Raw genomic sequence first — 26,896 nt, 5'->3', positions numbered from 1 at the left:
GAGGCACGGATTCACAATATCACAAACATTTTATATGAAGCAGTTTATGCTTCACCGTGCCATGCCCGTGCATTGGCATAAATCATCCCTTAATCGCTATCCCGCCTGCGGGAAGTCCCCGCATGCTGTGTATCGAGTTATCGTCTGAGTTACCGACCAATAAAAATAAGCCATTATTTTCTTAAGCTTTAATTCTTGTTTCTCGAGAATCGAGATTGACAAGATTCTTTGCGCCCAGAGTAATTGTGTTCAAAGAATATTACCAACGTTTATCTCTACTAATCCCCGAACATTTGCCCGAAGCTGAATTCTTCTGAAGAAATTCTGAAGTCTGCTGACCTTTTATAGACGGATTAACTTTTTCATTCTCTATCCAGCCATGTAAGAAAGATAGGTTACAATCACGAACTAAACTATATGTCTATTATAATAACAGTTAGTTTTATTGATCATGTTCACTAGTATTGGTGATCTTTCTTCAAGCAATCGACTGTGCTTTCAGTTGCCCACTAGATAGTGTAGAAAATTGTTTGGTACCTACATTAATAATATTGCTATAATAACTTTTGAAAAGTGTAACTGCCAAATTTCTTGGCGAATAATTCTGTAAAAAGTAACTGTAGTAAGTATTTGCGATGTGAGTGTTGAGACGTAGGATAAGCGACGCAAGCTGTCCTACATGAAATAAACTTTGAGTTTGAGGTTGAATATTATACTTTCAAGATAAAGATTTTTTACAAGAAACTAATAAATAAAATATTTACAAAAATATACGCTTCAAAGTGAGCCTTAATCGGGCATGGTGTCCAAGACACTGGCGCTATTGTCTCTCTGAATTACCAAGCTAAACCGTTGGGCTAAATAAGTACCACCTGAAGTGTGGACCAAGTTTTGAGACACTTCGTGTTTGATGATTATGGACCCAGAGAGCGCTGCAAAATTTAGAACAATATCACCTTCCTACTTAATTATTATAACCTACCTAATTATTCATTCACAACATTCGATAAACTGGTTATAACTTAAAATTAAATGTAAATCTCATCTTAACAAAAGTTATGAGTTTATAATAAAGTCTATGCATTAAACTAATAGGAGATTTTATCTATTCACCTAAATACAAAATAAATTACTATTGCAGCAATTCGCTTTTATTTTCGTGTAAGATATTGTACTAACTGTAGAACGAAACGCGCGTCGAGAGGCTTCCGTACGATGAATTTATCAATTGTAAGTTTGTACACACAACATTGAGAGATTTACTATTTTATTAGGTTTCCATGCCTCAAAAGGAAAAAAAAGGAAGCCTTATAGGATCACTTTGTTGTATGTCTGTCTGTCTCTCTGTCCGTCTGTCGTGCCTGTCAAAATAACCTATAGGGTTCATCCCGTTAACTAGAGTCATGAAATTTGGCAGGTAGGTAGGTCTTATAGCACAAGTAAAGGGAAAAATCAAAAAACCGTGAATTTGTGGTTACTCAACAACAAAAAATGTGTTCATGAACAAATAATTAGTAAGTATTTAAGATAGCTGACAAATGGGATATCATAATATGAAAGGGCTTTACCTGTACATTCTAGAACAGATTTTCATTTATTTTTATGCATAATAGTTTTTGATTTATCGTACAAAAAGTCGAAAAAAATACCGTTGTCCGAAGTTTACCAATCGAAAAGTCTGAAAAATTATGGTCAATAGAATATTTTCTATATTTACAGGAAAAATAAAACCAACGCTCTACCAACCAACTATCATAGTTTTTTTGATATTAATAAATAATAAACATCTACAAACAAAGTTAGTTTTGCGGTTCGTTATAACAAAAGTGACTATTCTGTAGCATGGAACTCTCGGTGCGCGAGTCTGACTGGCACTTGACCGGTTTTTTAAGACTATTTTAAATTTAATTAAAGGATAGGAATAAGTAACTGTATGATACCCGCGACTTTATCCGTGTGGATACAGGTTTTTAAAAGTGTTACACACACACACTTAAAAATATTTGAGACGCCCTTTCATTTCACATGTGATCCGGTACAGTTTTTAATTTTTGTTTTTATTTGCCCCCAAATATGGCCATGGCCAATTCCAAATTCATTTATTTATACTACACGTCCGTATTTGCCAGTGACAGACGGACAGACACACGACTTATCACATAGATTTCCGTTTTTCATTCGGATGTACGGAACCAGAAAAGATGAGAAAATCGATGCAGTATCTACGAGTAATATTCGTCATAATATTATGAGCTACATTCGACGACACAATATCCGCCCAAATCCCAGCGTCCCGTCGTCGCATCCATTTTGCGAAATATTATTCACTGAACCGAACCTTCCCTCCGATATACACGCAATATCAAGTTACATTTACACTCAGCTAAGGACATTATTTAACTTCGATGCTGACTAAATTCGACAGATATAAATTAACTACAGTGCGACAAGGCTCTCTTGGCACTTGAATGACATTGACAGGGGGGCACTGCTGATGGGATGCTTAGAATATTCAAACAAGAACAAAGGGGACACTTGACGGCAACGTTAGTTACGATTTTCGGCACGCGCCAAGATAGCCTTGTCGCACTGTACCTTAGTTGAAATTTATATTTCACTTGTTAAAACTCCTATAAAGTCGCTTTTTAATATTTACCGTTTTTATTATTATTATTATCCATAGTAATATCCATACAAATACTATAATCAAAATTAAAGTAACATCTGCCTGTCTCTCAAGTTGCTTTTAAATATTTACCGTTGTTATTATTTTTATCCATACTAACATCCATACAAATACTATAGTTAAAGTGAAAGTATGTCCTGTCTGTCTGCCAGGTTTTCACGGCTCATCCATTTAACTAGTTTTGACAAAAGGTACAGAGATAGCTTGCATCCCGTGACTTTCGCGGGACAAAAAGTCTACCCAAGTGGATGACTTCGCAGGTTTCATCTATTCGGAGATAGATTTAGGCTACTTTTTATCCCGAAAATCGAAGAGTTCCAACTGGATTTTTAAAAAAACCCCTAAATCCGGACAGATGAAGTCACGGACATCATTTACTTAAAAATAATATATCTCATAATCGTATTTCAATTAGAGGACACTTATTTGTTTTGGATGCTGATGCTGCGGAGATACGTAAAATTTCACACACATCCATACCGTACAAACATTTACGTTTCATAGTACCTACCTGTAAGAGCTTCCAGATTTCTAATTAATCTTGGACCGTTAAAAGCTCTAGGTATAACAGCCGACCCTACAATTTACATAATTATTGCGGTTTGAATCACAGCTCACGCTTTTAGAATTTTGAACCCAAAATTTTTCAAAAAAAATAAAAACCGACTTTAGTAACCACAAACACTAAATAGTACAAAAAAAAATTATTACCCAATATATTATGTATATACCTACCTACAAAAGTTATTGTAGTTCTATAGCAATTTTGGAGCCGATCATCTTAGGACCGTAGTCGGGTTTTAGTTTTGAACTTTATTATTCAAATCAAATCAAGTGTTTTTCACAGCAATTAGCTAAATGATTACAGCAGGTACGCGGCAGAAAATATGGTACATCGATCTTTAGAAAGAGATAGCGGTTTCGTAGAGTTGTCTCTGTCATTGAGACCGACAAAATGTCACATAGGTATGAGTGACAGGGACAACGCTCTACAAAGCCGAAATAATATTCTAAAGGTCAATTTAATATTTCTTGCCAGCTACTGTAAAATGATGTTGATACAGTTTTTCAATATGATAATGGCGCTGTGCTTTTATTTATTTCAACGAATAGATAAAAGACAACTCCATATACTTTACAATGATATACTACTGTTTACTCGTATGTTACTATAATTATTTTGTATAGCATTATATTTGTACCAGACGCGTGGTAGTCTTTGGACCAGCAAAAGTTTATATCTAAGATAACGCGCCAATTTGGGAACCACCTCATTTTTGGAACTCAATTAATTAGGTGAAGAGGTGGTGTAATATAAATAGATACCTAATACTTCCATTGTTCAATATATTTCAGTAATTTCCTGGCATTACTTTTAATTATTTTTATTACTTCTAATAGTAAGAATATTGGGATTATTTTTCCAAGTTTTACTACCAGAAAGAAAACTGAGAAGTGAGAAGATATGTTCTCAGTTTATCTAATAGGTATTACTCAAAAAATTCCACCACTGTTACCAGTAGCACTTAAGTATCGTGGGTTTTTTAACCGACTTCAAAAAAAGGAGGAGGTTCTCAATTCGTCGGAATCTTTTTTTTTTTTTTTTTTATGTATGTTCCCCGATTACTCAAAAACGCCTGGACCGATTTTGAAAATTCTTTTTTTGTTTGAAAGGGTATACTTCAAAGTTGGTCCCATTTCAATTTGGTGAAGATCTGATGAACATCTTCGAAGATAGATACTGGAACTCCTCAACGGATAAGAGTAAATTGCTCGCGATCAGTGTAATAGCTTAGTAAACAGTAGATTTTTAACCAGGCATAGCATAATTCCATGGGGCCACTAAAAATTGTGAAATAAAAAATTTTTACAAAAAAAATAAAAACCGACTTCGTTACATAAACACTAAAAATTGAAAAATAATTTAATTTATTACCGAATATATTATGTATACAAGAGTTAATATAGTTCCATAATAATATTTTTTGGGGTCGGTGCCAATGAGGTGCCATTGTGGAGTCCCATAAAAATATGAAGTCTAGACGATTCGCGCAGCTAAAGCTAATTGGCACCGGCACCAAAAAGTATTATTATGGAACTATATTAACTCTTGCATACATAATATATTCGGTAATAAATTAAATTATTTTTCAATTTTTAGTGTTTATGTAACGAAGTCGGTTTTTATTTTTTTTGTAAAAATTTTTTTTCCTAGTTTAACTACTAAGTAGTAGTAGCTACATAAATGTTTCTGATATTAAAACTAGTCCCATCTAGTAGTAATATTTCGTAGTAATTCTGGGAAATTCCCAACATTTCATTGAAGTTTCAGCTCATTCATCTTACTTTGGGAAAAATTCATATTAAAGAATATTTTTGCGAGTTTTATAAATGTTCGCTTATATTTTCCCTTTTCATACAATTTTTGTGTGGGAAGTCGTGAACTTGCTAAGAAAATAAAACGGTCATAACTCACGCACGGCTTTTAGGTACTTATTTCTAAAAATGTTTAGTAGTTTCAATATTATAAAATATTAAACCTAATATTATTGTCTACCGGCAAACTGTTAAACTCGTAGTGGTCCGGCGCGTCACAACAAATTTGGTAACCACCACTGATATGGATTTTGTTGGGTTCAGAGGATAGAGGGCAACTCTCGGAAGCTAAATATGCCACTCTGCCGGCGCTGAGTGGTTGTCATCAGTATTTATGGCGCCTGAAAGACGAGTGATCGTTACCAAAAATTAGATAATGTGCCAATAACATTTTTGTGCGGATATTATTTGTTTTGGTTGTACGTAGCCATCGATGTATGTAGCACACTAAACAATAGGTATGTCAGATGGAAATTCAGTTTATATCCGTACTTAGAAACAGTTAGTGGGTCCTTGATCCTACTTAATGAAGGGCTTTAGAAAACTTTTCATCTAAACATTTTATTCACTCCAGAGGTTTACTTGGAAGAAGACGTTTATCTCCAAATATGCCAATGAATTTGTATTTAAAAAAGTGAAGCTAAATTATTCGTGACACACTTGGTGATTACGCACCTAAGTAAAACGACACCTACGAGCATGCCTTAAAATATGGCAGCCCATTACAAGTGTATAGAATTCGTTGAAAGAAGTATACTTACTTTAACTTGATCCTGTTCGCCGGCGTACTCGATGCTCTGAAAGATCGTCCAAGTATAGCGTCGCCGCACCTCCATGCGAGCCAAGTAGCGCCGATACCACTGCTGTATTAGTATGGCGGCTTTCATGGCTATAACAAATCAAATTATATTAGCCTCATCAACATCATCATCCACCCATCGCTGGCTCACTACTGAGCATAGCTTAGAATGAGAAGGGTTGGCACTTGGCAGACTTCGCACAACTTTGAGAACATTACGGAACTCTCAGGCATACCTACGGGTTTCCTCAAAATGTTTACCTTCACCGTTAAAGCAAGTGATATTTAATTGCCACTAGGTTATCAGAAGAATTAAATACCGAAAAAAAAAATTCTTTCTAACAAACAAAAGCATATGCACCCCCAACCTCAATAAATTTTATCGATCTAGTAAGTTGTTTGATGTACTTACTAAAAGAACCGCATTGAATACGCCGTCGCCATCACGCGTTATAAAATAAATATATTCGTTTCAATCGTACAAAAAAAGAACGACCACTAATCGTATTTGATGCAAAGTAATATTCTGAGAATATATTCAAAAGGAACTGAGCTATTACTACGTACAAGAGCAATAGGTATATTGAATTTTTGAGTTTTGGCTCACTTACGTGCGTAACCGCAGTTTTGTCATTTAATTCGTCTTAGGTATAAAATTGTAAGCAAATGTAAGGACGTCTCATCTAAAACGTCGTTGCTAATTAATAGCTCTCTACATGATGATGTAAGTAATTAAAAGGAAACATTAATTAAACTGTAACAGAAAAGCATTTGATCCCCAAATTACTTTATTTTGTTAGACCATTAAATTTCCTGTAAAATTATGACACACGACGTTTCTTTACTCTACGATACGACATTTTTATTTTTTATACTTCAACTAACATTTTATTACATAAATAGAACACAAATGACGAGGGTGAAGATAGCGCCTCATGTCACGGCGATAAGGAAGAAAGACTATTTCTTATTGTATATACTGAGTACGGGTCTCCTCTCAAAATTAGAAGGGTTTTGGCCATTGTCTACCACGGTGGCTAAGTGTGGATTCACACAGATGCGGATATTGGCACAGCCGCGCTGGCGTCACTCGGTTGTCTCTAAACAAGTTAAAGTAAACTATATCTACTATAAGTGCTATAAGTACCTACCTAGCTATACTATAAAATTAAATTCATTTTTACTAGAGTCTATTGTCTTGAAAACTGGTGTATATTTTATGATGAAATTATGACGGTCGTAAAGATTACAGTCTGGGACATAAAATATGGAATGTCTTATTTCGCAGATGCGACTACGCTGTTTTTAAAACTAAGGAATAACGCAGACGACGATATTGTCTTTAAAAATCGAAGAAGTGTTGTTAACCGTATTTAAACCATTTCTTCGATTTTTAAAGACAAAATCGTTTTCGTAGCTGGTTACGAAAATTAGTTACCAACGTAGATGTTAGGGTCTGATTTTACACCGACTTCACAAACACTTTAACGGCATTGACACCTGTTCACTCCTGCGCGGTTATAGCCAAAAATTATTTCTCTATAAAAAATCTGGTTAAGACGGCAAGAGTAGACCAAGCTCTCTCCGATTTTATAGGACTGTTTTTAGGACGTCTGCATTGTAAACGTCATTAAGAAAAGCAGGTAAATATTATTTAAATAATTTTAACGAATTATTGGAACCTACACAAGGAACACAGGTTCCACGCGTAGAGGTTATCCGAGAGTTTTAATCTTTAAAAAACCGGCCAAGTGCGAGTCAGGCTCGCGCAACGAGGGTTCCGTAATTCAGTCGTATTTTTTGGACATTTTGCATGATAACTCAAAAACTATGATGCATAAAAATAAATAAAAATCAGTTTTAGAATGCACAGGTGCAGACCTTTTATATGATACCCCACTTGATATTCTTGATAGTTATCTTACTTCGAAAATTGAAAATACTAATTATTAGTTTATGACCACAAATTAATTTTTTTGTGTGTGTAACCACAAATTCACGGTTTTCAGATTTTTCCCCTAATGACCTACAAGACCCACCTTTCTGCCAAATTTCATGATTCTAGGTCAACGGGAAGTACCTACCCTGTAGGTTTCTTGACAGACAGACGGACAGACAGACAGACAGACAGACAGGCAGACAGACAGGCAGACAAACAGACAGACAGACAGACAGACATATCCTATAAGGGTTCCGTTTTTCCTTTTGAGGTACGGAACCCTAAAATCAGAGCACGATTGCTATCGCAACATTAAAGTCCTGCAATGCATTAAGACTTGCTGGGCCGACTGTAATTATGAAACGTCTCCGACCTAATCTCCGTCGGCGTTTAGATAATGATTAATCATACGAGTATAACCAAAATAAGAACAAAATTAAAATAAGTATCTGCCTCCATCATACTCCATACTTACGTTTAGAACTTCAGTGCACAATAGTAAACTTCTCTGGGTAGTAAACAACGGAACAAACAAGACAAGCAGACCAATATTAACTGTTTTGACAGCGAACGTACACAATTCACCTCAATACAAAGTAGGTCACCCGTTATAGCGTTACGGACAACTCGAGAAATATAAATCGGTAAAACAAATCATTTATGTATAATGCCATTCGAGCTATTTCTACAGAAAAAACGTTTTATGAACAAACTTTAAAAAGTTCGCTTTTGCAACAACGTTAATAAATAATCCCTTCAAGCAAAATAATGGCTCAAGAGTCTGTGGAAGATTTTGAGGAGATGCTTACTAAAAACTGAAAGTGTACAGACTTTTAGCTGTATATTTCTTACCTCATGCTATCTATGGTTTTCTATTTTTAAAATTGCTACCTATTAAAAATTAACAATGTCGTGGTTTCGAGTTTCCCATAACTTCAAGTATTTCACAAAAAGGGAAGACAGAATTAAGTATTTGTTATTATTACAAACTTTCAGCGTTAATCAAGCACCATCTGAAAAATTCCTACGGGTTCTCTAATCATAATAAACAACAAGAGGCATTTGCATTTAAGTAAGAAGAAGTACGAATGACGTAATGTATGATATTTATACGTGCCTTACTAGCTTATGCCCGCGACTTCGTCCGCGTGGACTACATAAATTTCAAATCCCATTTAACCCACTTAGAGGAGGAGTTTAAAAAAAATACGTTTTTTTGATAATCACTCTTTACAAAGAACACACTCTCCAAATTTCATGCCTCTATGACTAGCGGTTTAGGCTATGCGTTGATATATAAGTCAGCAGTTAGTTAGTCAGGACTTTGCATTTTTTAACCGACTTCAAAAAAAGGAGGAGGTTCTCAATTCGTCGGAATCTTTTTTTTTTTTTTTTATATATTTTTTTTTATGTATGTTCCCCGATTACTCGAAGACGCCTGGACCGATTTTGAAAATTCTTTTTTTTGTTTGAAAGGGTATACTTCAAAGTTGGTCCCATTTAAATTTGGTGAAGATCTGATGAACATCTTCGAAGATAGATACTGGAACTCCTCAACGGATAAGAGTCAATTGCTCGCGATCAGTGTAATAGCTTAGTAAACAGTAGATTTTTAACCAGTCATAGCATAATTCCATGGGACCACTAAAAATTGTGAAATAAAAAATTTTTACAAAAAAAATAAAAACCGACTTCGATACACAAACACTAAAAATTGAAAAATAATTTAATTAATTACCGAATATATTATGTATACAAGAGTTAATATAGTTCCATAATAATATTTTTTGGGGTCGGTGCCAATGAGGTGCCATTGTGGAGTCTCATAAAAATATGAAGTCTAGACGATTCGCGCAGCTAAAGCTAATTGGCACCGGCACCAAAAAATATTATTATGGAACTATATTAACTCTTGTATACATAATATATTCGGTAATTAATTAAATTATTTTTCAATTTTTAGTGTTTGTGTATCGAAGTCGGTTTTTATTTTTTTTGTAAAAAAATTTATACAGACTAGAGCCAGGTAGGATTAAAACGGTTTGGTATTTAAAGATGTGGATGGTTTTCATCAACACAAAGTTTTATGTTGAGTGTTTAAAGCATGATTTGTTATGGCATCTCATTTAAATACAAACTCAGCCTGTCTGTCCTATTATCATGCATATTAACGTAGTCCCAAAGTAATCCCCCAATGTTTGTTTATATGTCGGATTGTGGTAAATCCAATTTACATTGCTGGCATAAATTCTCATTTTAATTACTGCCATCGTGTTAAGATTAGATAAAAGCAAAATCCTTGAAATCTTTTATTCACAAAATGTACCTACATGAGACATGTTGATTTCTCTCTATAAAACACTAGCTGATCCCCGCGGCTTCGCCCGCGGATATATAATATAGCCTATGTCACTCAGGAATAATGTAGCTTTCTATTGGTGAAAGAATTTTCAAAATCTGTTCAGTAGTTTCAGAGATTACCCCTTACAACGACAGTCCTCTTTATAATATTAGTATAGATAAGGACAAGATTAAAATTTTAAAATATTATAATGTAAAAATAAATACATTTAATCAAATTGTTTTATTTAAAACTATTTTCATAAAAAAACAAGTATTTATTGAGATATATATCTTTAAATTTCTTGTACTGTATCGATTCCTATGGAATTTCTTACATCATTATTACCTTCTTCAAACTATTTACATAACCTTATTTAATTTCCAGATAAACAGAAGATCTATCGTTCATACTTTGGATTACTTGATACTGAAGTCTCAACCAATATTAGACTGATTGTCTAGTATTTTTGCAATATTAGACAATCAGTCTAATATTGCAAAAATACTCCTGACTACAAAGTACAAACCATAGATCCATAGTTTACAAAGACCTTAATATATTATGTAGGTACTTGTACTTACTTCTTTCAGCTTTGGTCATGCTGACGTCATGTCTTTTCCAAAATCTAAGGAATGGTGCAAGTGCTTTCATAGTGCATTCGCCGTTAAGTATTCTTTTCCCTAACTTTTTGGGCACCTCCTGTTCTATCTCCGAGCTGCGACAAGAGGACGAGTCATCCCCCAGGGAGCGCGTGCGGCGTCCTCTAAAGCTGACACAGCCGCAGCCCTCGCCCAATGAGAACATCGCGGGACTCTTATCCTTTTTATATTTTTTATCTCTTCGTTTTCGGACACATCTTGGAGTTTTTTGGCGGGTTTTACGAATCGTGACAGCTCAACAGAACGGCAGCGGAAGATCCAAACATTACCAATCACAAAGATTGGCTAGTACCTGAAAAAAAAAAGACTTTTAGTAAGATTCATTTTATACATAGGTATATAAATACTAGATGATACCCGCGACTCCGTCCGCGTGGAGTTAACTTTTTGAAAATCCCGTGGGAGCTCTTTAATTTTCCGGGATAAAAAGTAGCCTATGTCCTTCCCCGGGATACAATCTCTGTACCAAATTTCGTCAAAATCGGTTGAACGGTTGAGCTGTGAAAAGCTAGCAGACAGACACACTTTCGCATTTATAATATTAGTATGGATAATATATATTAGTAGAAAAACTCTCAATAGGTATGTATTATGTTATGATCCAAACTTGAAGTGCCGGCACATAGCGATTAGCCTAGGCAATACTCAGAAAAGCCCAGCGCTTAGACTGAAACCAAAACTTCGGCTTTAGACTAGACAATATTGAAACAGCTTACAGCTCAAACCACAGTCTAGAAACTTCGGATTTTACACGTAAGTTCTTTCTTTAATGTAGACCCTCACTAAGAAAGGATTTTGAAACATTTCAACGGGATTTTAAACAACTTAATTCCGCACGAAGTCGCGGGCATCAGCTAATTTTACTTAGAAATTTATAACAAGACAAACGACAGAACTAATAAAGATGAAGTCAATCCACAAGATTATACTTAGATCGAGTTAGCAATTAGGGTATGAGGTGGGGAGACGCCCCGCACACCCGCACGTTACCCGCGTTCGCCCGCACCGGGTTAGCGCGGGGCATGTGCGGGTGTGCGTGGCGTTCCCTCCCCGATTGCCATCTCGACCTATCGCAGACTATAGTTGGATAACGAACCATAAATGTTTATGTAACGAACGAAAACTTATCGGCATAATGCAGGTAATTAACCGACTTCAATAAAAGGAGGAGGTTATCAATTCGACTGTATGTTTTTTGTATGTTTGTTACGCGATTACTCCGTCAATTATGAACCGATTTTGATGATTCTTTTTTTGTTTTGTAGGACATACTTCAGAGGTGGTCCCATTTTAATTTGGTAAAGATCTGATGAATATCTTCGGAGATGGAGAACGGAACTTCTCAATGGATAAGAGTAAATTGCTCGCGATCAGTGTAATAGCTTAGTAAACAGTAGGTTTTTAACTAGGCATATCATATTTTAGTACAATGGGGCCACTAAAAATTGTAAAATAAGGTGCTTGTGAAAACCAATGAGGTGCCAATGTGGAGTCACAAAACAATATGAAGAGTAGGTAGATGGTTCGTGCGGCTAATTGGCACCGGCTCCAAAATATTACTATAGAACTACAATAACTCTTGTGTACATAATATATTGGGTAAGTAATAAATTAAATTATTTTTTTACTTTTTAGTGTTTGTAGTTATTGAAGTCGGTTTTTATTTTTTTTGAATTTTTATTTTCTTAGAATATTTGGCGTTAGTGCCTACCTACTTATCAAAAGTTTGCATGTGCCAATACATTAACTTCGTTTTAATATCTTCTTACACTTTTCATAATTAGGATGTTATCATTATCATGATTAACCTAGGGTGTACATATGTTTAATAGCTTACCTGAAGTGGTAAAACAGACTAAAACCATTGTTCAATTTAAGAATAGGCTAAAGAAATATGTTGCGGACAATATTGTTTAACTAGAACTTGTAATTTGCATAAAATTGAAATAGTTATTAAGTTAGATAAAAAAAATATTATAATTAGGTATAGACATAGTTAAGTAATTTATTATAGTAAAATTTAAAATTGAATTTGTAATGCATGCGTCTGTGTTAGTAGTTACTAAAATGTATATATAATTAATCTTAATGTAAGTGAATAGTATGTTCTTTTTGAGAATAAATTCTTTAAACCGATTAACCTCACGCTCACTACTGAACACGTCGAATCTTCTCTCAAATTTGAGGATGTTATAAAGATAAACCTATAAGAAAATGTTAATAAGTATAGGTAGAACGATGATGGGTGGTTGCCGCTAAAAGTGAGAAAACCAATTTCGCCACTAGTAAATACCTACTCGTGCCCACCTATTAGATTTGTTTTACTTATTTCGGTCTGTGGGTTTTCTTTACGTTAGATTTACTATTACTTCGCCAGAGAAATGTATCAGCAATATTTCGCCTTCATCACAAAGTGACCCTGTCGTCGCTGAGGTATTTACTAAATTACTCTCATTCACACGGAATTACAGTGGTTGATTGCTGACCTGGGTCAGATTGCGCGAATTCCGATCAAATCCACGATCACAACACCACAGCAGCTGGTAACGACCACGTTACGCCGGTCTCTTCGTCACTCGCCCCATACAAACGTAGTTTGGCACTCATTTGAATATTATTAACCAATCAAACTCGATGTAATTTTGTAGGCACATTCTAGGAACTAATTTCTGATAGTCTTAGGTTTGCCAAGTATTTCCGTAAAAAATAACCAGTTTTAATAAAGTTACACGGGTTTAAAAATATTTAGGTATGTAACTGAGTAATTTAAGGAAATCTGGAATGAGTTTGATTGGTTAGTATTCAAATGAGAGCCAAACTACGTTTGTTTGGACCACACTACTGTAGGTACCCGACAGGAAATAATGTACATTGACGTTTAGAAAGAGATTTTGATTTTGTAGAGCATTGTCTCTGTCTTTGAGATGACAGAGACAACGGTCTACAAAGCCGAAATCTTATTCCAAAGGTCGATGTATATTATTTTCTATCGCGTACTGTACGTATAAATCCCTCTTAATAGGAGCCAAAATAAGGAATAATATGAATATATGCCTATAGCAAATTTATAGCCACATATACCTTACTTAAGCCTCTTCGATGGTCAATTTTGGATATCATCTTTATTAAGTTTCAACAAAAAGGGCACTCCTACCCGGGTCTAACAAAAGAAATAACAATTTATTACATTCTTTATCACATATTTTCTCGACATCTTTTATATCAGCATTGTTTCTCATAATAAGCAAAGGTATGTATTATGAGCCTTATAATGCTAAGTATCTTCTTATTGCTTTCCTGTGAAATACTTTTCTCAACACTTCGATCAATAATATTCTAGATATGCAGATAAGTTTGTACTTGTAGTAATTTTTTCATCGCGACACTAATAAAAATTGGTAAAAATACATTTATCTAGGAACTAAGTTCTTCCAAAGTTCTAGTAACTTCTATTTATATTTTTACCACTTTTAAAAGCACACTACGGCGGCATCGTGAGATGTGCCCAAATTGGCTTTCTCACTGATGGATTAACGAAAATAGGTTATCAATGTGGCTGAGAACAATTTTTTTACGGATTGTTTTTGATGTCCAACAACAGCTTATCTGGTACATTATTAATAATCGAAGCATTAAGACGTCTCAACTCATAAAATGTAGAGGAAAAGCAGCGGAAAAGGGAAAATGTGTTCATACTCAGCCCTAGTGTATATAATGGCCCTAGCTATGGAAATAATGTAGACGAATTCTCAATATACTAAAGTCCATTTTCCTCTTTGATCCCAGGACCTTGTTTCCTTTTGTCCAAATATTTGTACTTACATGACTGCACTGAAAACTACATTACTTTAGAAATTATGTTGACATGTATTGTACTAACTCTTTACTCATTCGTCCTCGTGCAGTTATTGGGTTTGGATTATAAAAAAATCTTGAACTCTTTTGGGTTTGGATTATAAAAATCTTGAACCTTTTTAAATTATTTCGAACACCATAAGACATGTCTCTAAAACTTCACACCTTTATGCAAGCTTTTATTCCTACGAGAGTTCCTACCATAAATTCTACGATACACGTACTTAAGGACCGACATGCTATTACCCGTAAAGTGGAATTGCTCGTCGTAAAAATATAAGATAGGCAGCCTCTACGGCGGCGCTCACATTTGTACTTTATCTGCGTAATCTGCCTACGAAATAACCGAAACAACATTTCTCTTCCTAGAATGTATCTAACATATAGGTAATTTAAAGGTAACTTAGAGAAGTAAGGTTCTCATTTCAATATACTTATATTACACTACAATATTGATTTACATACAAATCTTTGAGCCGGTGTAAGTTTAAAACTACTCATTATTACGGAAAAAAAACTGATAAATCAGTCAAACCACAGACTTGTTTCTTGAACGTGTCTACAAAAATTCATTGAGTTTGATTGGTGAGAACGAAAATCCGTTTGTATGGACAACGCTGGGGGGCGCACTAGGCTTACTTTCTTCTCATAATAATAATATAAAGGTCTGTCATACACCTAGCTCTAATGGAAAGAAGCTAGGAGCTCTTGTTTGAGAGTATGAGATCTGATGTGCCAACTTCCAGCGATTTCAAAGTCGTTCTGGCTACCTTTACTAAAGTGGGGATGATTTTTTTTCTCGTCTACCCCATAGTGTGGAGTATCGTTGAATATCGGGGGAAGAGCGAGGCTACGCTCAACTTCCCATTGAACGTTGGGCTCAGGTTGGGCTCAGGTTTGCACATAAAAAATATGTGCAAACCTGAGCCCAACGTGTGGACGTTTCGATTGCATCCGATACCTGAGATCCTGACATGTAGTAGGTATTCATGACGCCGATTGTGCCGCTGGGTTTAGGTACATAAAGGATTCTGGCAGAGCCAGTGAGTCCCATAATTCCCACATACCCGCATTGTGCGGGATGGGTAATTGCATTTTCCCCAGCGAAAAAAGGTCTAATTTTATTTGAGTAGGAATAGACAAAGGACCTAACTCAATAATATATCCAAAACTTAAGCGGATAGAGCGGATGATTACTTAGCTAAAGTATCATAATAACTCCTTTGAAATAGGTCGAAAGTTCGTAGAGCAGAAACCCTAACTATTTTAATAGGCTAACGATTGCATTCGTTATGAGTGTAGAGTTTTAAAGCAGTAGGTACGATATACCTCAGCATAGGTACATACCCGTATACCTGGTACGAATGAATGTATTTAAAGTATGTTAAATATTTTCGACCCTTATCTTTATATTATTAAAAGTTGCGTATGATTTATAGATGCTATAGTTAATAAGCGAATAGAACATAAATAATTATACAAGTAGGTAAGTATATCTAAGTATTAAAATATCGGTCCAGAAACCTGGAAAAAATCGATGTACATACTACTACATACATCAAAAAAAAGTCGAGAAAAAACGGGCCGAATTGAGAACCACCTTCTTTTTGGAAGTCGGTTTAAAATGAATACCTACTTAACTGTATTGTGACAGCTAGATATAAAATGTAACCAATAAGTGGCTAAGTAATTCTGTTGTACACGAAAAGCATAATCCTAGATCTAAATCTATAGGTACCTACTAAACTAATTTGACAGGTTTAGGATTAGGTAATTAGTTTAGTGTAGAGATTTTGTACAACAAAATTTGGCCAGTTGTATTCGAGGTTTCTGGACCGATTTGCAAAATTTTTGTTTTTAGTCAACAGGGGTTGGGGAGTGTTTCCGTGGTGGTCCCATAAAAAATTCTGGATCCAACTCCTCAATCCTGATGCTGCAGGGGTACTGCCCGCCTGAGTTATTAAGATTCAAGAGCATAATAAGAGAAACTAGAAATCAAACCGTGAAACTCGCCAGACTTCAACATACATACAGGTGTAGAAACAAAAGTTAGTTTTTACTTTGTAGTGGTTTTGGAAGTCGGTTTTTTTAATATTTTATTTTTTATCTTACGAATAGACTTTAGTTTTTGGTTATACTAGATACGTAGTAGGTACCTACTTATATATGTATATTCTGTGGTTTTATTCGTACCTCTAAGGTTATAGTTGCTAGCTAAAGCCAACCTCCATTCATCTCGCACTTCAAATAAACCTGACTAGAAGGGATAGCCACAAGAACATAAATTTCCCCACTTGTCGCCGAGTAAAGCAATTGCTGTGTTTACTGAACAACAAGGGTTCAGTAAATTTTGGGATTACATTGTTGCGAGAAATAAATTTGAGAGCAGTGGGTATAAAATTTTCGTTATGGGATCGTCCTTTTTTTCGGAATACACATTTTAACTTTTGTATTTCCATTTTAAGGGTCAACTTCTTACCTACGCGTTTCTCCATACAAACGTATTACATCTAGGTACTTATTCTATTGCAGCCTCTAGATTACCCAACATAGCACACAAACGGCAACACTATTGAACAGAGACACGCAGCGGTTAGTGACTTGAATAAACTGTCTGCGCAAATTCAAGCAGGATGCAGGCGGGATCATAATGATTATCTTCGCAAAATATGCATAGTAGTTATTGAGCTAGATCGCATAACTGAAGTTTGAAAGAGTTACTGTCAGTCCCTGTTCCAGGACAATCCGTCGGAAAACTTTCCGACTGATGTTCTTCCCAAAGAACCCGGATATGAGAACCTAGAGTCAGACATACTCATGTCTGAAGTTAGAGCCGCCATTATGCATCACAAAAATGGGAAAGCTACTGGAAGAGATGCAATCCCGATTGAAACACTGTGGGCTTTAGGCGATATAGGTGTCAATATCTTTCACACCATCTGCAACAAGATATGGCAGTCGAGAATAGTAATGGGTAAGATAATAATGTACCTAATGGTGATAATTAATTTGATGGTGGTGATAGTCTAATTAAAACTCTTACAAACTAATTGGTTCCCTTTCGTAGGGAGACAATGACGTTACGACGAAAGCAGGTCGTCCTAGAATCACTACCCATTATTATTATTATAAATGCGAAAGTGTGTTTGTTTGTCCTTCAATCACGTCGCAACGGAGTAACGGATCGACGTGATTTTTTTCATAGTTATAGTTAAAGAGAGAGAGTGACACAGGCTACTTTTTATCCTGGAAAATCAAACAGTTCCCAAGGGATTTGAAAACCAAATCTACGCGGAGTAAGTCGCAGGCATCAGCTAGCTAAATATAATTTGTAATTAATGTGTAGAGCGCTTTACTGAGGCATAGTTCTGTTACTCCATGAGTGAATATCTCACTGCCTTGTTAAGAGAAAACAAACTCTTGGCGACATGACATTCTTGAGGCCTCGTTTACGGAGACGCGGGGCGCCGCGCGTTGCGATGGGCGGCCCGGCCCGCACCGCATAAGGGGGTGAAAGAAGGGTTTGAAATTTGTGTAGTCCACGCGGACGAAGTCGCGAGCGTAAGCTAGTCACTTATAAAATTTGTGATTTGCACAAAAATATCAGTAAAATGGTGTTTTGTATGCCCTAAACGACAGTTTATTCATGAAGCTATCTATACAGGTTCAAATTTCAGATTTTTTTTTTTTTAATACAATAAAACTTAAAGCTAGCCTTATCTAATTACTATATAAATCATGACCGCGTGGAATGGTGCCAAGAATACTGGCTGCATTTCCACGCTGGACAGCCAGGCTGATCCGCTGCGCAAAAAATGAGCCAGCCCTTCTGTCACCAGTTGAGGCTATTAATCGCGGTGAAATGTCTCGTAAAAAATTTCAGATTGTAAAATATAAATTAATGGAATAATTTGAGGTGAAAAATATTAAACAATACAGAATAATTAACTTTGACTTCCAAACTAGAATGCCTGTAGGTATCTTATTAAAAACCTAATCTTAAGTAGGTAGGTACCTATAAAGGTTTGTCATGACGTAGGCAAAGTAAGATGGAAAACAATGTTTTAAACTCTTAAGAAATCTTGTAACTTCTTCGCCTAGTGAAGTTTTTAGATTACGGCTTCATTTGCTTTATCTCGAAGAACAATAGGTAAATGAGCTATTCTTGTCAGGCAAGAGAAAAAAATATAAAATTTTCGCAGTTCTTCATCGTATTTTCATCGCAGCCTTGATGAAATGACAAAGTAAGCACTCCCGTGCCCCCTGATACATTAGCATGATTTTACTATGAAACGTCTAAATTAATGAATGGATGGATGACTTATCCCGTCAGAATGTATTATCAAATGTATTATAATGTAGTTTACTACCAGGAAAGGTGGTTCCAGTAGGTACCATACCGCACAGGAATAAGATAAGGGTAAGGGTTAAAAAGATACTGCTTAAGTTCCTTCTACTTAAGTTCCTTCTAGGTTAGCTCGCATTGTAAGTAACCTAAATCTTTGGTAGAGGTATAAATTTTAAAAGATAGGTTAGAAATGTATCCTGTAAAACTATGACCAGACCGTCTCAAGTATAACAATGTTTATGTATGGATTTTAGTATCTCCATAATATGCATATTATTATCTGCCAGTGCCGGTTACGAATTGCTGGTGAGATTTATCGCGACCGACTCGCTATAAGTCAAAAAGGGAAAAAATAACCCCTCTGTTTAACAACAAAACCAGATTAAGCACGCTCCATGAAAAATATCCAAGGTATCTAACATCTGACATTTACAAGTCAAGATTGATAGCATTTTTATGAGGCTCACTGGTTGAAGCCAAAATCCCGCTCCACGTTACGATATGAATTCTATTGGAATCCCAACAAATTTACATGTAAAGCGATCCTCTCAAAAACAAAATTCATTCTGGGTAAAAAAAATATGTTGAAAGCGTCTGAAGATAAGAGTTCTTAGCTAATTTTGAAGCTCGGATTTTTCGAAAAGATGTTGAAATTGGCAAAAGTGAGAATAAAATAAAAACCGGACAAGTGCGAGTTGAACTCGCATGGAAAGGGTTCCGTGCGATGAATATATTTTAAGTTTATACACACAATATTGAAAGATTTACTACGTTATTTTAAGACCATAGACTTCTTATAAGTTATTCCGAAATCATAAGGAACTATTTTTCTACATTGTTTCAAAATTTAAAATGTAACAAAGCCTTAGCGGTTCTAAATAAGGTCAAGTGCGCTGTGCGCTCTTATTTAATACGTTTTAATATAATCCACAGATTACAGTACACTTACTTCAATTCTCTTTCATGAGGGACGAAATTTCTTTTCGGTACAATTTCCTTTGATTCTGTTCCCTCGTGCAGAGAATGTATTGTGAGATCCTCCTTTTATTTCCTTTTAAGATGGGTACCTGTAATTATCTAGCTTCGTTTAATGGTTTGCCTAATTACATTTTAACTACTTATACACATTTATTTCGCTAGGCGTACCTACTATAATATTATAAAGAGAGAGTGCGAATTTGGTGAGCATGTTTGTGTATACCTAATATGTATGTATCTCCGAGTCCGCAACCACTTCGCCTATTTGAAAATTTCTTTTATCATTTAAAATAAATTAAATTAAAAATTATAAGTTATTATTAAATTATTATTATCGTCACTCATCATTTAAAAGGTACATTATTTCAGATGGACATAGATCATTGTATTATATTATTGTGTATATATTAAACTAGATGATGCCCGCGACTTCGTCCGCGTGGATTTTGGTTTTTAAAAATTCCGTGGGATCTCTTTGATTTTCCGGGATAAAAAGTAGCCTAATGTCCTTCCCCGGAATGCAAGCCATCTCTGTGCCATATTTCGACAAAATCGGTTGAACGGATGGGCCGTGAAAGGCTAGCAGACAGACAGACAGACACACTTTCGCATTTATAATATTAGTATGGATGGATTTCTCCTGAGCGAAGCCGGGCGGGTCAGCTAGTATAAAATAAAGAAAAGAGTCAGCTCTATTTTTATTAGAGACCGTGACTTTTTAATGGTCTTCAGAGAACGCATTTACTGTCAAAGTGTATTATTGAAACCATCAGCTGGCTGAGAGGATTTTATTGATAAACTGCTATTGGTAGCAGCTATATATAACTACTATACTAGTAGCTATCTGCTTGAATATTCACGTAGCTAAATGAGGTGCAAGTTCAGCCATTAGCTAAACAAAATATCGGTGTTCAGTTATAATAAATCGCATACCTACATCAATTGATATTGAACATCAAATAAAGTCGATACGTTCAGGCACATAAATTCTCTAATATAAAAATATTATCTCTGTACAAGCAAAGCTAACTTTACTATAAATAACCAAGGTTCAAATCTAAATAGTGGCAGCCTTATTTACAAACTACCTGACTGTGAAAACTACTGAACCGATTATATTTTCATTTCAGCTTTTCATTAGACGTGCCAACATTAGTGATTCCTTTAACTTTCTCTACAGAGAATGGGATCGAATAGATAGTACTACCGATAAATGTCTTGCCTAGCGTAGACCTCATACTTACTAATACCTACTATTAATGCGAAGGATGTGTCTGTTTGTCTGCTAGCCTTTCACGACCCATTAATTCAATCGATTTTGACGAAATTTGGTACAGATATAGCTTGCATACCAGGGAAGGACAAAGGCTACTTTTTATCCGCCGTCAGCCGCGCTCTGCCGCAACGGGTTTGCGCGAGGGTGTACGGGTGTGCGGGGCGTTCCCTCCCCGATTGCCATTTCGACCTGTCGCGTACTAGACATACACAGAATTCGAGACGCAACCTCTTTAGTTTCCTCTTTATTTCCTAAACTCTCATAGTACCCTTCTCCTCTGCACGTCATAGCGTATGCTCTAGCTAGCCGGCACTGTTGAAATAAACTTCGAGACGTCACACGTCACTCCCATAGTTCCCTTCGGCAGACCTATAGAATCTCGTGCCAATTATCGCCGCATTTTTGATGATTACTGCTTAGTCATAATAATTTTAGGTGAAATTCATTTATTATAGGTACGCTTGCATAAATAATAATATAATACCTTAACAGTCTCTTGCTGGTTCTTCTATTTCTATTTCTAAAATACTCTCGTTTTTAGGGTTCCGTACCCAAAAGGTAAAACAGGACTCTATTACTAAGACTGCGCTGTCCGTCCATCTGTCTGTCTGTCGGTCTGTCACCAGGATATACCTCATGAACCGTGGTAGTTAGACACTTAGTTGAAATTTTTACAGATGATGTATTTCTGTTGCCGCTTTAACAACAAATGCTTTAAATAAAAAACAGAATAAAATAAGTATTTAAGGGGGCTCCCATACAACAAACGTGATTTTTTTGCTCGTTTTTATAGATAATGGTATGGAACCCATCGTGCGCGAGTCCGACTCGCACTTGGTCGGTTTTATCTTTAGTTAAACATAATATTGAAACAATTTGATTATTTTCTACATACCTACAGTGGGAACTCGAAAGGTTTCTACTACAAGTGGTAGGCAGACCTTATATGGATTCCCGTTCCAATTTAAGAATAGGTACTTATTTATACTGAGTGATCAATCAATGTTCTGTTGAATATTTACGATGTTTTAGCCAAGGCTTTTATACATAAAATGAATATAGTTCCATGGATGTATGTATCTCCATGAATTGCATTTATACGAAAGTGACTGGAACAATAATTAGATGCCTACTGTACTAATTTCATTTTTGTACATAGCAATTTGCTATTAGCGAATATATGAACTGAAATATGTCTATACTAATTTGTTATGTACTTAGATTTAAGGATTTTACTCTATGTACCAACGATGCTGTGTACGTATCTACTATATGATTTTTAGCTACAAAACGTACACTATACTATCTAGTTATTGAATTTTTAACTGCAACGAAAAAGTGGCCTTAGAGCAGGAACTTGTTACCGCTGAAAAAAATCTTCACTTTGCATAAATAAATCAAACTCAAAATAGAATTAATGATAGAAAAAGTTTTATAAGGTTTGTTGAATTCGCCTTTTGTACAACATAATAAGGTGATAGGTATATTTTACTCTACCACATGCGAGAACGTACCAAGGCACAAGAATGTAAATTGAATCGTGAAATCGTGAAATGCTTTATAAAGTGCAGCTTTACGAAGAAGCAATTGATGTGTTTACGAGAGATATTGCTTTGCACTGGCTGATATAATATACCTATCCGGTTTTAATATACTTTCCGTATAGAGAGAGAGCCAGTGCGTGCCAGACCTTCATTATTTTATAAAACCCCTTTTCTCTGTGTATTGTCCCTGTCCCCAACACTGGGAAGAACGATTAGCGACTATGAAGTTTGGATCATGGTGGCTTTGGGAGATAACAGGTAATAAAGGTGTAAAAAATCTTACGTTGATGTACCTACTATATATAAAGTCAAATTTTTTTATATTCTCTTCGGAGTAGTATTAAAAACACAGCCGTTTATCCTCGGTGATTAGAAATCACGTCATGCATTGCCAGACACTTAGTGTCACGGGAACCCCCGCCAGACACTTAAACTTTAAGGATTTCTGGCAGGGGTTTGCAAACATAATTGGTACCTTAGGTACCTATTTGTCATGTTATATCTACGATTTATCAAACACGCTGTATTGCAACAAAACAATGGCGTTATAGAAAGCTCTTTTACAAGAGGAAAACAGAAAAGTTCTGCTCATAAAATATTATTATCTTCAAGGTTGGCACCTATAGTAAACTCTAGTATCTAAATAATACATGGTATTGTGTTCTTTCAGTGAATACCTAAAAACAAAGCTTTTTGCCGATAACAGTTTGATTGAGTAAACGAATTCAGAAGTATAAATACCGTTTTAAGATGTAAGACAAGCTTTTTTTATCATATAAAATAATATTATTGTGTAATGACGTTAGAAGTTGATAGTTAAAGTTTCAAAGGAAAAGTTTATTTTATTCTTTTTAGCGAATTTAAATAAAAGCTTGTTTTTAAATAAGTTTTTTACTTTTAATTTTTTTAATGTTTTCTTTTCATAACCTCGTGTCTTACCCGATGACTCATCTCATACATTAAAAAGAAAATTCTCATCATGACTGACTCATCAACGCCAAGCCCAAACCTTAGGAACTAGAATTTGAAATTGTGCTCAGAGTTCATAATAGGTATGGAATAGGGCGGGCTTTCCCACGGGAGCTAGTGTATCGAATCTGATCTACCTGTCCTAGATAAAATTCAAACAGCTACATTCCGTCCAATAAATGACTATTCACCAAGCCATCGAGGTTGGAGAATTCCCGATTCCTAATGGATAATATTATGTTTCTAAGATGTTTGTGATAGATTGCAACGGAAGAAGCCGATTAATCAAAGTGACACAGTGCGAATTACGCGAAACAATCAAACAATTCGTCCAACGCAGCGTTCCGGGCACGCAGGCCGAACATTTTCCCAATGATTTGGCAACTCGCACCCGCCTAAATTTAAAACGTAATCTCACTGAGTCAACGCTCTCGTGGCTCTAACACCCAAAATAAACAGTACTGAGAAGACGACAATATTCCACCGAATCTGAATTGCAGAAACAACGTATAGTGCAACTGGTAGACATCGAAATTCAGTAAAAGTTACTCGGAGCTACCAAATCACAGATCAACAACAGCCAACGCACGGAATGAAGTAACCCTAGAAGATTTGGCAACTCGTCAAATTATATTTTATTTTCACTTTTCGTCGAGCTTCAGGTAATTGTCTGACCGCCGACGATTAGCGAGAAATGAATTTAGCTAAAAACTAGAAACGAGTTGGCGACCAGCAGGAAGCGAGTCTGCAGTTGTTATAGTTTTGTCGCTGGGCTAAGAGCGAGTGTGCAAGTGCAGCGGGCTAGTAATCACCTGTTATTATAAATCTCTGTGCAAATTGCACGAGTGTTTTGACCACCATGAGAGCGTCGCTGAACAAGTTTTTCTTTGATAGCTCTTATCGTTGCGGCAAAGTAGTAGAGAGAGAGTTCTCGCTAGCATTGTGCACAGTCAGCGTTCAACTATTAATATATAAATCCCTTTTATTGACACTGAATATTCATCGATTGTAGGTTTCTTGTGCGAGAAAATATTCGATAGCTACGCTTCCTCATCGGCGGTGGGACAACTGCCTTAAACTTTTACATAGCTATAGGTACATACCTACTCGTAATTTAATTAATACTAGTTTAAAGTCTGCAATAATCACAATAATATCCTCTTATAGAACGATATAATTGAGCAAAATGTCACGTTGAATTGGACATACAGGTATTGAAAATGTCCAAGTGGATTTTCAAGCACATTTATTTCAGTATCGTAACAACATGGAGACAGGTTGAATTATGTAACACGAAATCAAAACTGGAGATACACTGATCGCGACGAAAAGTTAAACGCTTAACTACCTACTTAATAAAAACAATAATTTACAATATTGCTATGCATAATTATTATCACTTATCAAAATGAAAATATTACAATAAAACTTAAAGCTAGCCTTATCTAATTACTATACAAATCATGCCCGCGTGGAATGGTGCCAAGAATACTGGCTGCATTTCCGCGCTGGACAGCCAGGCTGATCCGTTGCGCAAAAAATGAGCCAGCCCTTCTATCACCAGAAATAAAATCACTTATCTACTAAATATAAGTAGGTAAATAAATTAAAGTTTTTTTTTAATTTATAGACTAGCGCTTGGCTACAATCAGGCCTGGGTGGCAAGTGATGATGCAGCCTAAGATGAAGCGGAGTGCGCTTGCCTAGAGCAAAATCTGACTGACTAACTGATCGATTACCGCACAGCTCAAACTACTGGACGGATCGAGCTGAAATTTGGCATGAGAGCTATTCTGACGTAGACAGCTAAGAAAGGATTTATGAAAATTCAATCCCTAAAGGGGTAAACCATAAAATATAGGTACCTAAATACGGTTCGGAGGAAGGTGAAGACACTCGTTAGCACACAAGATAGCTGTACCTCTTAGTCTAAGTAGTCCTTTGTACACGAACTAAAGAATCATATTTATTTTCTTCCAATCCTCACTGGGCCAGTGTGGCAGACTGTGGCCTAAACCCTTCTCATTCTTACTCACCTGAGAGAAGATCTGTGCATACTTACCTATTATTTTTGTGGAAATAAATTTAATTTAATTTAATTCAATTTACTAAGTTAAAAAATTATTTTTTTAAAAACCCCGCGATACTTTCATAGAATTTCTTGTATGATGACCACGACCTATCTAGCTCGATATTATTGGCTTCTAAATATAACCAAGATGAACTGGTAGGTTACCAAACTCTAGTGTAGCTATAGGTACCAAAAGGTTGAATGAAAATTACGAGTCACTATTTTAGAAGCTGTTCCTATTATATTATTTTCATGACAACTTGCCAACTGACAAAATATAAAATGCTACGTGAAAGCGGATGGATGATACGTGTTTACATACCCATTATACCCAATGTATTTGAATACCTAAAACTTTTGTATTTGCTACAAAAATACGAGATGATTGATTAATATTTTACCTATAAGTATTCATCACTAGCGTAGGATTATAATCCATACTTCCATATTCATCCATACTAGTATGATAAATGCGACAGTGTGTCTGTCTGCTAGCCTTTCACGGCCCATCCGTTTAACCGATTTTAACGAAATTTGGTACAGAGATAGATTGCATACCGGAGAAGGACATAACATGCTAGAGTTCCCACGGGATTACAAAAAACCTAATTCCACGCGGACTAAGTCACGGCCATCATCTAATAGAATATATGTAATATTATAATACCTAACATATATTAGGCCTAGCCGTGGCCAAAAAAAATCCATAGAAATATTATTAATCTAGAAGTGTTTTCGTTTCCTATTTATTTGTTTGTTTAGGGTTACGTAACTCAAAAGGAAAAACGAAACCCTTATAGGATCACTTTATTATCAGCTGTCTGGTCTGTCTATCTGTCGGTCAAGAAACCTATAGGGTACTTCCCGTTGACCTAGAATCATGAAATTTGGTTTCGTAGGTCTTATAGCACACGTAAGGGGAAAAATCCGAAAACGGTGAATTTGTGATTACATCACAAAAAAATTAAAATGTGTTCATGAACAATTAATGAGTATTTTCAATTTTCAAAGTAAGACTATTACACCAAGTGAGGTATCATATTATGAAAGGG

General features: G+C 35.6%; 1 protein-coding gene across 1 annotated transcript in view; it reads right to left on the bottom strand.

The window, feature by feature from the left end:
• rdgC (retinal degeneration C) overlaps positions 1–26,896 on the bottom strand; it is an 84,841-nt gene that overhangs the window by 51,119 nt on the left and 6,826 nt on the right. The window contains exons 2-3 of the mRNA XM_034969338.2: positions 10,726–11,095; positions 5,824–5,951 (exon numbers count right to left, since the gene is read on the bottom strand). Of these exons, the coding sequence (XP_034825229.1) occupies positions 5,824–5,951; positions 10,726–10,948 (351 nt within the window). The 5' untranslated portion in view covers positions 10,949–11,095. The remainder of the gene's footprint in view (positions 1–5,823; positions 5,952–10,725; positions 11,096–26,896) is intronic.

The sequence above is a fragment of the Maniola hyperantus genome, chromosome 6 (genome assembly GCF_902806685.2).
Source record: "Maniola hyperantus chromosome 6, iAphHyp1.2, whole genome shotgun sequence".
Taxonomy (NCBI): domain Eukaryota; kingdom Metazoa; phylum Arthropoda; class Insecta; order Lepidoptera; family Nymphalidae; genus Maniola; species Maniola hyperantus.
Note: the sequence above shows the minus strand (reverse complement) of the source record. Positions and strands in the feature narration are given on the sequence as shown.